Source organism: Narcine bancroftii, chromosome 5 (assembly GCF_036971445.1).
Source record: "Narcine bancroftii isolate sNarBan1 chromosome 5, sNarBan1.hap1, whole genome shotgun sequence".
NCBI lineage: Eukaryota > Metazoa > Chordata > Chondrichthyes > Torpediniformes > Narcinidae > Narcine > Narcine bancroftii.
In genome coordinates, this window is record NC_091473.1 from 114,435,026 (window position 1) to 114,450,384 (window position 15,359).

Genomic DNA, 15,359 nt, shown 5'->3' on the forward strand with positions numbered 1-15,359 from the left:
TCTGCTACCATTGTGGTAAAAGGTACAAGAGCCTAAAGACAAGAACTCAATAGCACAAGGACAGCTTCTTCCCGTTACCATCAGATTCATGATTAATCAATGAATCAAAGACACTGCCTTACTTTTCGTGCATTTTTAAAAAATTTATAGTCATGTTATAACATGGTTATAATCTGCTAATGCAAAACACCAAATTTCACGACTTGTTCATGACAATAAATTCTGATTCTGAAACAGTACACCTGAAGGATCAAGAATTTGATTTTAAAAAGATTAAATATGAAAATTGATTACAATCAACAAAAATGCATTAAGAGCTTTTATAGGTACTTAAAAAGGAAAAGATGAGAGATCTTTAGAGGCTGAGGAATTCACTGCCTGAAAAAGAGGAACTGGCAGAAGAAATAAAATTACTTTTTGTCTGCTTCACAGAAGATACACAATATGTGCTGCATATTTATGATCAGTGGATCAAGTGGGAATGAGTAACCAACAATTAGTGAAAAAAAAACAATATTAGAGAGATGATGATTTTGAAAGCAGGTATCAATTCCATGGATGTTATCATACAGATCATAGTTTTAGGAATGGGGGTAAAACACAGGATTCTGTTGACACCGCAGTTAAGTGAAAAAACACAAATGCTGAGAAACTCAGCAGGTCAAACAGTGCCTTTATGTAGCAAAGGCAAAGATACATCATCAACGTTTTGGGCTTGAGCCCTTCATCAAGGTGTGGGGGAACATGAGAGATGTTTAGGAATGGTGGATATTCGAGTTATCAATTTTCAGTATTTCTGGAATTGTTCTCATGAAAAAGCAGAATAAATGAAGTGGAATAAAATTATCCATTAGCTTCATGTCAATGGAAAGTAAAATGCTGGAACCTACAATAAAACACATAAGAATAGAACATTTTGAGCAAGATATCAGGATCGAGCAGAGTCAACATGGAGTTTATGGAAAATAATTTTTGTTTGTCTAATCATTAAAGTTCTTGGAAGATGCAACTAAGAGAATAAGGGGAACCAGTGGATGTAGTTTATTTGGATTTTCAGAAGGCTTTCAATAAAGTCCCATCAATGTTAGGGTAGACAAAATCAGAGGGTAACATAGATAGAAAATTGCTTATTAAAAAGAAAATAAACATCTCTTCTAAAATTGGCAGGTTGCAACTCATGGGGAACAGAAGGTGCTTAGGTCCCCAGTATTCACAATCTATCTCAGTAATTTGAAAGAAAATAACGCACATTCAAGCTTGATAACAATACTAAACCACCTGAGAATGGGAAAGAGGACATAGAGGCCTCAGAAAGATATGGACAAGGTGACTACATGTGTGAGAATATGACAGATGAAATAGACTTTGGAAACATGCAAGGTCTATTCACTTTGAACAATATAACAGAAAAGCAGAGTATTTGTAAAATAATGAAAGACAGTATTAAGATTCAAACAACATTAGAACAGAAGCCACTGAAGCCCAGCTTTCAAATGCAGTATGAAAATCGAGTGGTATACGAGTCTTTATAAACAATATTCAATTATAAGAATTAAGAAGTCTTATTGCAATAACATGAGGCCTTCATGAAATTGCACCTGGGACATTTTCTAAAATGCAAGTCTTCTTAATTTGGAAAGGATGTACTTGTCTCAGAGAGGTTGCAGTGAAGATTCAGCAGATGAATTTCTTGGAGGATTTAGCATTCAAGGAGAGACTGAATAGAATGGATGGTAATCTTTAGCATTTTGTAGAATGTCAGGAAATCTCACTGAAAATTGTCAAAGAGCTTACCAGAGTGGATTCAGAGTGTTTTCCTAATTGAGAAGTCCAAGATTAGGTGCACATCTCAATAAAGGGCAGCCATTTAGGAATGAGACTAGGGAAAATGTCTTCACTTAAAGAATTTGAATTTCTGGAATTCAAGTTTAGTCACCCATATTAAGGTTTACATGAATAGATTTCAAAATATTCAAGAAAGTTAATGCAGAAAAATGATTGATTTCAAAGATCAGCCATGAACCTGAAAAGCGCCAAGAGTTGATATCCTAACAGATTTGCCATTTCTTGTATTCTCAAGTTCTCAAATAATGCCAGAGAAATTCTCAGTATCATCAGTATTTACAATTTATTTTATTGCCATTCTCTTTTTTTTTGTACATTTTATTTATTATTCAAATAAAGCATACAATCAAAAGCAAAGTACAAATATACATAATATTTTCTCCTTTATAACCCCCCACCCCCCAAGCTACCCCAAAGAGAAAAAAGAAAGAAAAGAGATCAATTCACATAACAATCATCCAATGTTGCCATGACTAGTGCAACCCCAGCAGCAGGAGGAAAAAAAACTACTACAAATTTAAAGCCATATTTCATATACGGGCTCCACACCTTAACAAAAAAAGGGATAATTATTACGTAAATTATACGTTATCTTTTCCAATGGGATACAAGACCTCAGTTCCTTATGCCACCATTGAATACTTAAATCAGTCTAATTTTTCCAAACATTTTCTTGACACAGCAAATGCCAATCTCAAAAATCCAATTTGAAACTTATCTAATTTTAATTCCAGACTCAATTTTTTAATATAACCCAATAAAAATACCAGAGGGTCAAGCAAAAGCTTGAATTTAAATAAACCACCTAAGAATTCCATAATTCTATTCAAAAAAAGGTTTCACTGTCTCACACAAGCAAACAGAATGTAAAAAAAAAGAGCCAACTTGTTTGTGGCACCTAAAACACAAATCAGAAGAAATAAACTTATATTTCATTAACTTCTCAGGAGTTAAATAAAGCTAATGTATAAAATTATAATGAACCTCCATTCTCTGTAATTTCAATGTACATGGTTGGTCTTAAAACATAACACTAACAGAATTTTCTAAAGTCTGCTCATTTCTAATACTCTTTTTAAAGAAATCATATTTACTGAGATAAACACCTCCAGCTTAAACCATTAAACAGATTGGGATTGCACCTTGCAGTCACAACTAAGTCTCTCCTTAAAGTATGTGAAGAAATGTTTTTCCACCATTTGTAAAGAGAATGGTGAACAAGGAAATCAAAGGCATGCTATTCTGTGATCGTCTGTACAACTTAGATCATGTTTTCCTTTTTTTCCTGGTTCTGATGAAAGATCTTTGACCTGAAATTTTTAACTTTGTTTCTCGTTCCATAGATGCTACATGATCTGCTGAATGTTTCCAGCATTTTGTGTTTTTATTTTAGACTTCAACATTTGAAGCTTTTTTGATTTTCAAATTACAGGCATGCAGCCAATTACAATTTCTTTCTTTGCCAATATCAGCTGGATCACTAGAAAAGTATATTGGCTTGTTTCTACCTATCCAATAGTGAATTGCATCAGCTAAATTTGTCACTGGGATGCTAAATGTGCAATTATCAAGTCCCACAAAAAACACAAAATACTCAATGCAAAATGAAATTATCAAATGCTGAAAATATACTGCATATCTACATCTGAAATGTTAACTTGCCTTGGTGGCAAAGTCCTCATTAAAAATAAATCTTCAAAGATCTGAGCACAAATGTTAATATTTTTTCCATGTTGTTACATTTTCAAAGTTGTTAGTTCGTTACTGAAAGCAACTAGTGCAGCAAAAGTTTCAACCTCAACTGATAAAAAAGGTAGAGATCATAACAGAAGTACGTTGCCACCCTAAAATTCCTACCACATCACCTTGTTATCACCATTCACCAAATCAGACGCTAAAAAACAATTGGAATGACACCCATTGACTACCTCAGGATCCACTTGGACCACATTCTCTGACGACAGTCATTTTTATAGAACGGAAAGTCAGTTTCTATGAGCTTGCAAATTTGAAACACCCATCTTCTTTAGAATTTCTGTGTACACCCTATATTACCTTGTGCCCAGCATCCCAACCCACTCTCCTCTACATAGGCAAGACCACATGCTGACTTGGTAGCTATTTCTACAGAGCACTTGCACTCTATCCACAATAGCTATCCAAAGGGCATGGTTGCTTGTCATTTCAGCTCCAATTCCCACATTAACGCGTCCATCATCGACCTTCTCCATTGCCAGGGTGAGGCCCACCCAACTCAAAATTGCTATCGCCTCTAGTTGTTAGATTCCAAAACTGGTAGCTTTGTTCCCAGTTAGTACCCTCCAAACACGGTTCTTCGTTTCCATCTCCCCATCTCTCTATCAGTTAGACACATCCATTAACTGCCAAATCCACCCATCAGCCTCCACATCTGTGAGCCATCCTTCACCCCTCCCAGGTTCACCTGGATATCTCTATCCTCTCCAAGATCAATCTAGATGAAAGATTTTGATCTGAATTGTCAAATGTTCCTCACCTGTCTCCCCAACACTGATGTTGCTTAACCTGCTGTGTTCCTCCAACATATTTTTTTGCCTCAATTTAAAAACTAACTGTCCACCAGGCTTAATGTCAGTTGGAGAACAAGCTATCATAAGCCAATGAACATCAATAGCTTGTACAACCTCAATGGAATAGCGCCATTGAACATTCATGGAGCTCTGGCTAGATGAGAAAGGAAATGTCAAGCAGGATTACTGACACCATCCACAACTTTGCAATGCTACAGAAAAAAAGAAACTCCTCATAACAACACAGGTAGCCATCAGTACTGATGCAGGGTGTTGCAGCAGATGCAATTTGCAATCCATTATAGTGGAGTTAACATAGAATATTAAGGCAATGGAGAGTCTTTTACAGGCAGAGGGCCTGCGGCAAGTAGCAGTCTGTGCAACATATTTTGATCTGTTCACTGCACAAGGTTAGTCCTTGTATGGACCAGGATCATGCCATGGCCATCACATGAACTTTTTATTATGAATAGGCACTCAAAGAAAGGTTTGCTCATGTGATTAAGGCCACTTGAATTCTGGCATCAAATTATAGCAACATTGCTTCCTGTGTTCGTTTTAGGATATTTTCTATAATTCACAAGAGCAAATGACCAGCATTCCAATTCTATCATTTACATCGCACACCATCTTCATCAGAGTGGATTATCATTAGATGCCAAATCCGTTGCACTGAATATTTTCTGAAACTCACAGGAAACAAAAACCTTGTTAGGTATCGATGGCCCGGTGAGCATAGTGGTTAGTGCAACACTATTATAGAGTGTCACCGACCCAGGTTTGAATCCACTGCTGTCTGAAAGTAGTTTATATATTCTCCCCACGACCATGTGGGTTTCCTCTGGGTGTTCCGGTTTCCTCCCACCTTCCAAAAACGTACCGTGTTAATTACTGGATTTTGGGCAGCATGGGGCTCATGAACCAGAAGGGCTAATTATCTTGCTGAATCTCTACATTAAAAAGTAAATAAACTCATGGAATCAACACTGGGCTCACCTTTTGTTCTACTTATTGGCAATTTTCACAGTTAAACACCACAAGACCATTGGAAATAATAGTAAGCCCCACAAGCCTGCTCTTCCATTGAAGAAGACTCCAGCTAATCCTGCATCTCATCCCCATAGCATTCAAAAATCTACTGATCGAGGTGCAGAATATTCTGAACTATGAATGATTTTTATTCCCAAGGTAGAAAATTCCAAAGATGACTCCACATAAACTTTGCCGAATGTCAATTCTAAATAGCCACACTGTTATCCTTAGAATATATCACTTAATTTTCTAATTTAGCTTGAAGAGTCTCTTGGCATTTACCCCATTAATTCATTCTCTCAGAAGTTTGTACATCTCAATGAGTTTGAGACCCATGGAGCTTCTCCTACTTGGTCATGCGAACTATCACAAAAAAAATTAAGAGTGCCTAACACACTAAAAATGAACATGGGAAAGAAAGCTTAATACAATAAGGCATGGGGTAGGTCATCTAAGGAACAACAATGTAATTTAAACAGGAAATTTGTCAATGTGATATTGGTAGAAATGGTGCATCTTTATAAAAAAATATATATTTTGGATCAAGTTATTAAGAAAATGACAGCAAAGGCATTTACAGCAATGAGCATACAAAAATCTGGATTATAACAGCAAAATGGACACAATGGCTACTCACAAAACTAAAGCTATTACATCAGAATATAGTTTGTTACCAAAGGAACAAGATCAAAAAAGGAAATCCAAAATAATCACGTAACATAGCACAGCTGGACTGTCAATGTTGGACTACTCTAAGACGTGAACAGATCTGATTAAAGTATTCAAATAAAGGAAACAGACAAGATAAGTATATCGATAATTTCTTTAACAAGTCAAGTTAAAAACAAGGTCATTATAAGGATGGATAAAAGCAGATTAATCTAAACCTCTTCATGCAGAGTTATTAAAATATATAATGCTTTATTCTAGTGGTGATCAATAATAAATCAATTACAACATTCAAAGTAATACTGGATAATTGCTTGAATACCTAAAAAGTAATGCAGAGTGAAAGACTAGTTTGAAAGCAATATCACGATTTCTCTGCAAACTCCTTGTATGATTAATATTTGTAAGTAAATTAGCAGATCTCAGCATTCCACTGATCACATTTATTCATGGAGATGTTGTTTCGTGATATTTGATTCAAATGGAAACTATGAAATAGACATTTAAAGATTTGTACATCTTGAGATTTTTAAATCATTATCAGGTCATCTATGCTACAAACTCACTATGACAATGAGACATATGAATCACAATTAGACATGAAAGTGTATGAAGTTCAGTACAATGCAAATATAATACAGTAACTCAGACATCAGCATCAAATGCATTAACAGTATCCAGACATTTTTTTTTAATTACTGTTTGTGGTAATTTAATTGGGTACAAACATCAAGAAAATTATGTAATTATGGAATTATTGAAAATTAGGGGGCTGAGATCCTGAAATACAGAAATAAAAAACTGCATTATGCCTTGAGAAAATAGAGCATGGATCGACATAGTGTATCAAGAAGGACTGATGTCTTGAAGTCAAGAAGATTAAGGAAGATATTTTGTACATCTTGGAGTTGAGAGTTTTGGAGATTGATAAATACTGGTAAAACTCAACAAAGGAGAATTAGTTCAATTTATCGGTTTTAATTTGCTAAGACATGATTCAATGGTAAATTAGAAAACACCAGAAATGGATGAATAGAAGTGTGGGTGTTACCTAATTTCTATTAAATAAAAATATAGCCAGTAAAATTCCATTTTTGAAACAGACTACTGCACTATTTAAAATGCTGAGTAAAAGCATTGATAGCAACTAAAGACTGTTCCATGACAATTCTAAGGCAGGGGTGGCTAAACTACAGCCCCCGGGCCCACTGCAGCTAGTTGTCCATTTTTAAGTGGCCCAGAGTGAATTTTAAAAATAAAATGAAATATGGCCCATTCGAACATAGTCTCTAACAATAAATTTCTCCGTATGTACAGTACATTGCACTTCTTACTTTCAACACGAGATGTCGTTGCCATTTTGAACAACTACTAGACCAATCACAGCAATGTTACTCATTAATGAAAATGTTTCTCAGTTAAAAAAACTTTTACCTCAGTTAAAAAAAGTATATCTCAGTTTTTAAAAAAAGTATATCTCGGTTAAAAAGCATTTATCCATTTAAAAAAAAATGCTTACCTCAGTTAATTAAAACGTCTACCTACCCAGTTTTTTTTTAATAAAAGAGTTATCTCAGGTAAAGAAAAAATCACTTCAGTTGATTAAACAGGCAGAATTGAAAAGTCGGAAAATAGCGAAAGTCAAGGAGTACATTTGTTTGATTTGCAAGGAATCTGTTAACTTTAATAGCCTATCTACAGATTTACACATTGCACATTATAATGATGGACACTTGGATTATGAACTATATTCACCGAGAGGTGTGGAGAAACGTGGGAGACTGCCTTGTCCCTTTCTTGATCTTTTCTCCTGTTCGGATCTGTTAATATTAATCCTTAGTTTAATGTTAAAACTATATTATGGTTTAATAAGTTGGTTTTGGGTGGTCAGGGAAACAAAGACAGCACATTCGCATTTCAACAGACACATGGTTCTTTGCAGCTGATAGTTGGGTTCAGCGTCATCAAAGGTATTTGCACTTTAAACACCATTGACCACAGAAGCCAATGTGAAAGACAGAATGGCTGCTGATTGCTGTTGAAGCCAAAGAGATGCAAGGATTTATGATGGTTCTAGAGATACTGAAAACCATAGGTGTTATTTCAGAAGCACCTGCATTTTGCTCTCATGTGAGCAGACATCATGGAGGCATAAGTGGACTTGGATGCTTTTTGTACATTAGTGTGAAAAGACATTATGAACTTAAAAGACAGAAATTATGTCACATACCATGTTACATGAGATTTGCCAGAAATATATTATTGAAATGAGAGACAAAGAGGTTTTAAGGGAACTCGCCATCCAGGATTGAAAGCAGCAATATTTCCTGCAGAGGAAGAAAAAGCTACCTATGTTACTCTTGGAAAAGGAGAACACAGAAAAAGTGGCTTTGATATTAGTAAGCCCACTTTCCAATTGCTCATTTAAAAAAATAAAGAGCTCAGCCTCATCGAGAAAGGAAATTCTGCGACTCTAAAGAAGATATAAAGCGTGACCTCCTAGAAAGGCAGGACTTGTATTATCCTATTCACAGGAGATACAATGGAAGTGGCAAAACCACTTCTCATTTTGGCCCAGAAAATGGTCACTCCTGTTTGAAGAATATCTCTATGAAAGACAGCTCGAGAAAATCATGAGTTGAAAGAGACATGAAAATACAATGTTTAAAATTGATTCATAATTATTTCTGAGCTGTGTTTTAAAAAAATTCTGAAATCAACAAAATATTTGAAAATGGACATCCAAAAGTGACTTTTTCAGAATCATGTTTAAACTGTAATGGTTTTGGACTTTAATATGTTACAGTGGTGCCAACGACTCAGGTTTGAATCCAACGCCGTAAAGAGTTTGTACATTCTCCCCACGTCTGAGTGGGTTTCCTCCAGATTTTCAGGTTTCTTCTTACCATTCAAAATGTACCAAGGTTGCAGGTCAACTGGGTGTAATTGGGCAGCATGGGCTTAAAGGGCCTGTTATCTTGCTGTATCTCTAAATTTAAAAAAATATATATATTTTGCACCCAGCTTTTTATTTTGCACTGCTTTTTGAATGAGTCTTCAAGAGTTTTTATTGTATTCATTTAAAAAGCAGCAAATACAGAAATGCCTACCGTAATATGTGAGCACATCAATAAACTAATGTAATGTCAACTGTTTAGTTATGGGGTATAGTTATTTAGACAGAAAATGAAAACACCATTTTCTTGCAGTGTTGAAAGCTGCTGAGCTTTAATATTGTTAGGCCCATGACTCTTTACATTTTTCTGCATGTGGCTCAGAACCAAAACAAAAAGCTTGGCTACCTCTGTTCTAAGTGATTTATTATAAAAATAAAGTTCCTTTAGTTGTGAGGCATCTTCACAATAATAAAGATTGGCAAGCATTTCATTCTCAAGAATTTAATGACATCAATACTAAAAAAAAGTGTCTTCAAATTAGAAGTGTTAATTTCAAGAATTGACGCTGGTCATTCATTTTGCCAAATTGTTTCCTACTATCAATTTACTATATATATTTTTATCCGGATTCGAGAGCAGGGCGGTGATAGTCAAAGGTCAAACAGTTGTGAAAGTGCAAAAGCAACACAGAAGCACAAAATAAAAACAGATGGTTCTTCGAGTATTCATCAAGTCAGGCAGCATCTGTGGAGAGAGGCTGGTTGTTTCATACCTGTAATCTCTTTTCACGAGAAACAAACTAAATAGGTGGAGGTGGGGGCAGTCTCGACCTTGTTTAATGGCATTGTATTAAAAACACAAGGGGGGGGGGAATTAACCATTAAGCTTTGGCTTTAGCCCCAAGGCTACCGAAATTTATATTTCAGAAGCAAAAACTACCGGTCAAGACGAGTTCTGGCGCAAGAATTAGACTCATGGGGCCTTCCAACAAATTCACCTTCCAAAATAATGGACACGCTTCTGGTTGTCAACGTTCAACTTTCGCTTCAAGTTGCCTGCATTTTGCAGGTGAGCAGCACAGGCCCGAAGCGGCACTCGGCCCTCCAGGGAGCTGAAGCAAGGATGAACTGGGAGATGATTGAATACACACAACCATTTCGGGCCCAGCCACCTCGCACCCGCTCTCGGAACACAAGTGCAACTTTCCAAACCAGGTTTATTTCTGTGGCCAGAGTCTCCCCGCTCTCGAAAGGTGTGCTTCCTGATCCCCACCGTCCGACGAGTGACAAAACCCCCAGGCGTCTCCCCACAGTGAAAAACACAACAATAAACCGAAACCACCCCGTTCCCATCAGCGGCCTCGGCCTTACTCACCCTACCTAGCCTGCTTGCTGAACCACACGCTCGACGCCCGCCCCGCCCGAACCGTTACTGACATCTGCCCCGGCCACTCAGAGCCCAGGCTCGGTCCGGAAGCCCGCGAGCCCTGCCAGCCGATAGGCTGGCGAGGAAGGCGGGTCCTCGCCGCTCTGCACACAGGTTTGGTTGAGGGGACAGCCGGGTGGCGCGTCTCCCGCGGCATTCTGGGAGATGGAGTTCCCGCCTCCACCTCCCGGATCACAACCGAATCGTGTCCGTCCACCCACCCTCTTGAAGTTAGTTGGGAGCGGAGAGAAGGACTAACTATTTGGTGATAGTTTCATTAAACCGGTCCGTTAGGTCAGTTGCACTAACGATTTTGACGCATTACCAACTTCTTTTTTTTACAAATTTTGTGAGGAACTTCAGTGACTGGGCAAGATTCACCAGGACAGCCCCTCTCTGGGAGCCGGTGGCCTGCTCACCACCACCCCCCACATTTAAAAAAAATCCTAATACTCAACGGGACAATGCAATGACATATCTTCCTGTTCTGTGTTACAAATGTATCACGTTTCCCACTGCATACGCCGGACTCGAGATGTCAGAAGTCTTCAGCGCCTTTGATTTTCTGGGTGAAGGACGCTGGGAGTTGTAGTTTAATTCCACATTCCATTCAACAGGCTTGCGAGCGCAGCGGATTGCCACGCACTGCATTTAGTTTTCCTGGAATATACCGCCAACTTTCAATCAGTTTTAATTTCATTGCATTTTACAATTCTAAAAAAAAAGTTTCGAGTTCAATGCAGGTTTAAATAATGTTTCACCCCCACCATCCCCCTTTCATAGTTGAACGATTTGAAATCATCTCACGATAAGAAATATTCATGCCGTTTTATACTGTGGTTATTAGAATGAGGCAAACGATTCCTGTCGTATTATTAACGTGATTTTGTTTGTCACTTTGGTCTTCATCGTAGCCAAATCTGATGAACCTGGACTTGATAATATGTAGTGATAACGTTAAATACAATATGGAAATAACAGTCATTGAAAACTCACTTCAGTAGTTGGATTCCCGCTGATGCTTGGATTAAGCTGTCCCGTTGTGAGCTGGGTTACATTATTTTGGATTGTCTTTGCCTCATCAATGCTTTAAAACAAAATAGTTGCGATAAATCGAGATGAGTGCTTTGTTATGGCTGGTAATATAGAAAGTTCTTTATCTGAGCTCATTAGTCACCTTAAGTTGTTTATGATCAATTGGAAACTGAGATAATTAATGTTAGGTATTGATTTTTTGTTTGGTGTTCGTTGAAAGGTTTAGTGCGATGACATTATTTTACCTATGTTTTTGTTTTGTTCAGTTAGTTGATTTATTTTACAATTGATGCCTCTCGTTGTCTTTTCCAGCCCGTGATTCTTTCGATGAGCAACTTAAAGGGAAAACTTCGTTCACAGAACTTTAAACAAAAATAACCGTGTTCTTGCTGAATGTTTCCTTCGCCCCCCCCCCCCCCCCTTTCCGTTATTAATTCTGGCGGGTTATTGAATCTAGAAGAAGAGGAAAATACGACGTTCCCGAGTAACGAGGTTTAAAACGGAAATTTGCTGTCTGTGACAATGAAACAAACGAAACGGTGAGCAGATCAAATGGGAGCGAACGAAGACCAGCAAGAAAAGTAACGCGGAACCCAGAACGCTCCCAAAACAAAACAGCGTCTAAGTAAGAGCTCGGTACGTGCAGCTATGGGGAGAAAATGTTCCCAAATCCGGGGGAAGTTGTAGAGACGAGAAGCAAAAAGTCGGGGATGACGCCGAAACGAGTTCGTGCACGGTAAAGGGACCGGAAAGGTTTCGTTGAAGGCGAAACTGGGGTGGGTTGGGGTTGGGGTGGGGGGGGGGGGGTAGTTGGAAGGATGAATGGATCAAGTAGGGAATCAACAAGGCAAAAGGTCGACAAGTCCCATGTTAAAAAAACGGAAATACTTCAGAAATAAAATGAACACAAGGATCCGAATTGTAAATCAGAGGAATGTAGGCGATGAGACAAATAAATCGCAGAATGTAACCACAACATTCGGTGGAATGGTTATAAAAAGATAACGCCAAAGACAGTGTCCCACTATGAAGTGTAACATCAAAGGGAGAGATCCGGTGGATCGTAATGCGTTTTACATGTAGAAAACTATTTCAGAGTTACGTGTTTTTTTAACACTCGCGCGAACAAAAGAAAGGGAGAATAAACAGAAATTAAGCAAGTACAAAGACCGATCCATCCCAGCAGTACCTAAAAGAAAAAAAGAATCGATGAAGCGGACCAAGAAAAGCAAGGGGGAAAATAAGAGATTACGAGCAGGTACATAGTGAAGATGAGCAAAGGGGGAGAAAGTCACAAGAGCAAAAAGGGAAAGCGGGAGATGAAATGAGAGTTGGACTACAATTCCCAGGTGCCCGTGTGTGGCCAATGCGGCTGCGCAGTTGGCTGTCGGGGACTGCGCTGGTATATTGCTGTCCCGGTGAGTGAGTTCTGAAATTGACGCGTAACACACACACACACACTCTCTGACTGAGCCAAGCGGCAGCAGCGGAGCAGCAGCACAACATTCCTTCTCTGATCGGACTCGGGATAGGGATCCCTCTGTGCACGTAATCAACACCATTCAACAGCAGCAGACTTCGTTCGTTCGTTCATTCATTCACTCACACACACACACACACACACACTCTGTATTCCAGACTTCCACTCCACAGCCCTTATATACTGAAGGAGAGTTTTGCCAAAAGAAATAAACCTTTTAATTTCGTGTATATATGTTCTATTATAATAAGTGAAAGCAGCCTTGGGAATTAAAGTAAGTACTGTAATAAGAATGTATCTGTGATGTGTTGTCTCCAACTTTGTCCGGAAGTCATTGTTTACATACTTCACCGTCTGTGTGTGCCGGTGCGTGCACCTTGCAATTAAAAAAATACTGTAGTGAAGTACTTAATCCAGACCATTTGTGTTCATTGCCTGCGTTGCAATGTATCGCCTGAACTATTTGAAGCCTTGTTGAAAAAAAAAGCAATGACATTGAAATGATGATAAATTATATGTGCGAACTGTAGTGTTTTTACACAGTAATATTTGGGTTGTTGTTCATTCTATATGGCACAACTGCTTTGCTTTTCGTGCTCTTCGTTTTATTCCTTGATGATCGGTACTAAGTATCATTAAATTAGCTGTTTAATTGACCCCAGTTTCAAAGTTGCAATGAATTATCCGGTACTGGATGTTATTAATCTTGATCGTTGTAACAAAAGTAGCAACTGGGCTTTTTTGGTGGCTTGATGTCTGACGACTTGGAAAGTACGGGATGATTTAGTGCTGGTACATTTCGATTTTTGGCTGGAGTCCTGCTTTCTCTCCTTTTTACCAGCCCTGTCATTCGTTATTAGTTACTATTGATCGCTTTGCAAAGTGATAACTGAACTAAAATTAATGTCAATTCTACCGCTTAAATCAATACCGTTAAGATATTTTAATCTGTATTTTTGCCACGTGCCAAATCACAAATCCGAAAAGTAAACCTATTTGTATAAAAAAAAAACATACTAACATCTATACCTTTATTTATTTGGTGGGCAGCATTTTGAGGGGAAGGAATGCTTAATCAGTAACCATCTCTTGTGATTTCGGAGCAATAAATGCATTTTTGATCTCAGGGCTATAGAGGCTCTGTTATTTGGGGTCAGTCTTTAAGCCCGTGACTTTTTGACATTAGAGTGTATTAAGTATAGATTTTCATAATTACTGTGGTCAAATAGAACCTCATATATAAAAGCGTCAGAATCCTTGTAATAAGATGCAAATTTATAGGTGTGTATTTTTGTGTATGGGCCTATTTAAGAGGATAAAGGAGATGAAAATTGTGCCCTTGTGTGTGCGTATATGTGTGTGAATATTTATTTTTGTTCTCTTTATTAATCCAGAATCTATCAAGCTGTGGTGTTAATGATGTCACCCTGCTCTTTATAAAGCCAGCCTTGCCTACATTTGAGAAGGTCATATACAAGTCTGGTACGAGCGAGCAAAGAGTTTCCAATGGACTTGCACAGAACCGCTTTCAAGATGGAGAATTCTTCCTACCTCCCTAATCCCCTTACATCTCCAGCTTTGATGGTCCTTGCCTCTACAGCAGAGGCTAGCCGAGATGCCTCCATCTCTTGTCAGCAGCCTAGACCTTTTGGAGTACCCGTCTCAGTGGACAAAGATGCCCACATCCCCTTCACCAATGGTTCTTACACCTTTGCCTCGATGTACCATCGTCAGGGCGGGGTGCCAGGGGCCTTCCCAAACCGTGATTTCCCCCCTCAGCTTTTGCATTTGCATCATCAATTTGCACCTCCGAATCTGGACTGTACCCCCATCAGCATGCTGAACCATAGTGGTGTTGGAGCTTTCCGACCCTTTGCTTCCGCGGAAGACAGAGACAGTTATCAGTCTGCCTTTACACCGGCTAAAAGACTAAAGAATTGTCATGAAACCGAATCCCCCCATCTGAGGTTTTCGGACTCTGAGGGCAAGGAATATGAGTTCACAGCCCAGCTCCCATCCAGTTCCCCCAGCTCACTAAAGCTAGATGACTCTGGAAAAAAGGTCTTTGCTGTGTCAGGTCTCATCTCTGACCGAGAAAATTCTGCAAGTCCTGAAGAAAGTCGAAACGAGAGATGTGAGTGATTGTTCTTTTACTTGAATTTGTTTTATTTTTGTAAATTCAAATGTTCCATTTATTGTATCATATGACTTCTGTTTCACATTAACTTTGAATCTAAACTAAATTATCTTATGGAAATGATTACTTTAAAATTTAAATTACTTGAACTCAGAATTGTTTCACTTTTAATTTAGAATTGAGGATTATGTGGACAACATCTAAAGTAACTGTTCTTGTCAGCCTTTCAGTTTTCATATAGTGCATTTTAATTTCAGTTGCCAGTTTGTTTGATCGAGAGCAGGGTTTTA

General features: G+C 38.2%; 2 protein-coding genes across 22 annotated transcripts in view; one reads left to right on the plus strand and one right to left on the minus strand.

Moving 5' to 3' along the window:
- LOC138763888 (ERI1 exoribonuclease 3-like) overlaps positions 1–10,589 on the minus strand; it is a 453,927-nt gene extending 443,338 nt beyond the window's left edge. For 12 of the 16 annotated variants that reach the window (XM_069938825.1, XM_069938823.1, XM_069938827.1 and 9 more), the window contains exon 1: positions 10,372–10,589. In XM_069938825.1, the coding sequence (XP_069794926.1) occupies positions 10,372–10,574 (203 nt within the window). In that variant the 5' untranslated portion in view covers positions 10,575–10,589. The other 4 variants (XM_069938833.1, XM_069938834.1, XM_069938831.1 and 1 more) reach the window with 4 other exon arrangements.
- A 1,415-nt stretch (positions 10,590–12,004) lies between these two features.
- Positions 12,005–15,359, plus strand: part of rnf220a (ring finger protein 220a) — a 560,193-nt gene continuing 556,838 nt past the window's right edge. Inside the window, exons 1-2 of one of the 6 annotated variants that reach the window (XM_069938838.1) lie at positions 12,005–12,088; positions 14,327–15,066. In XM_069938838.1, the coding sequence (XP_069794939.1) occupies positions 14,439–15,066 (628 nt within the window). In that variant the 5' untranslated portion in view covers positions 12,005–12,088; positions 14,327–14,438. The remainder of the gene's footprint in view (positions 12,089–14,326; positions 15,067–15,359) is intronic. The other 5 variants (XM_069938836.1, XM_069938841.1, XM_069938837.1 and 2 more) reach the window with 5 other exon arrangements.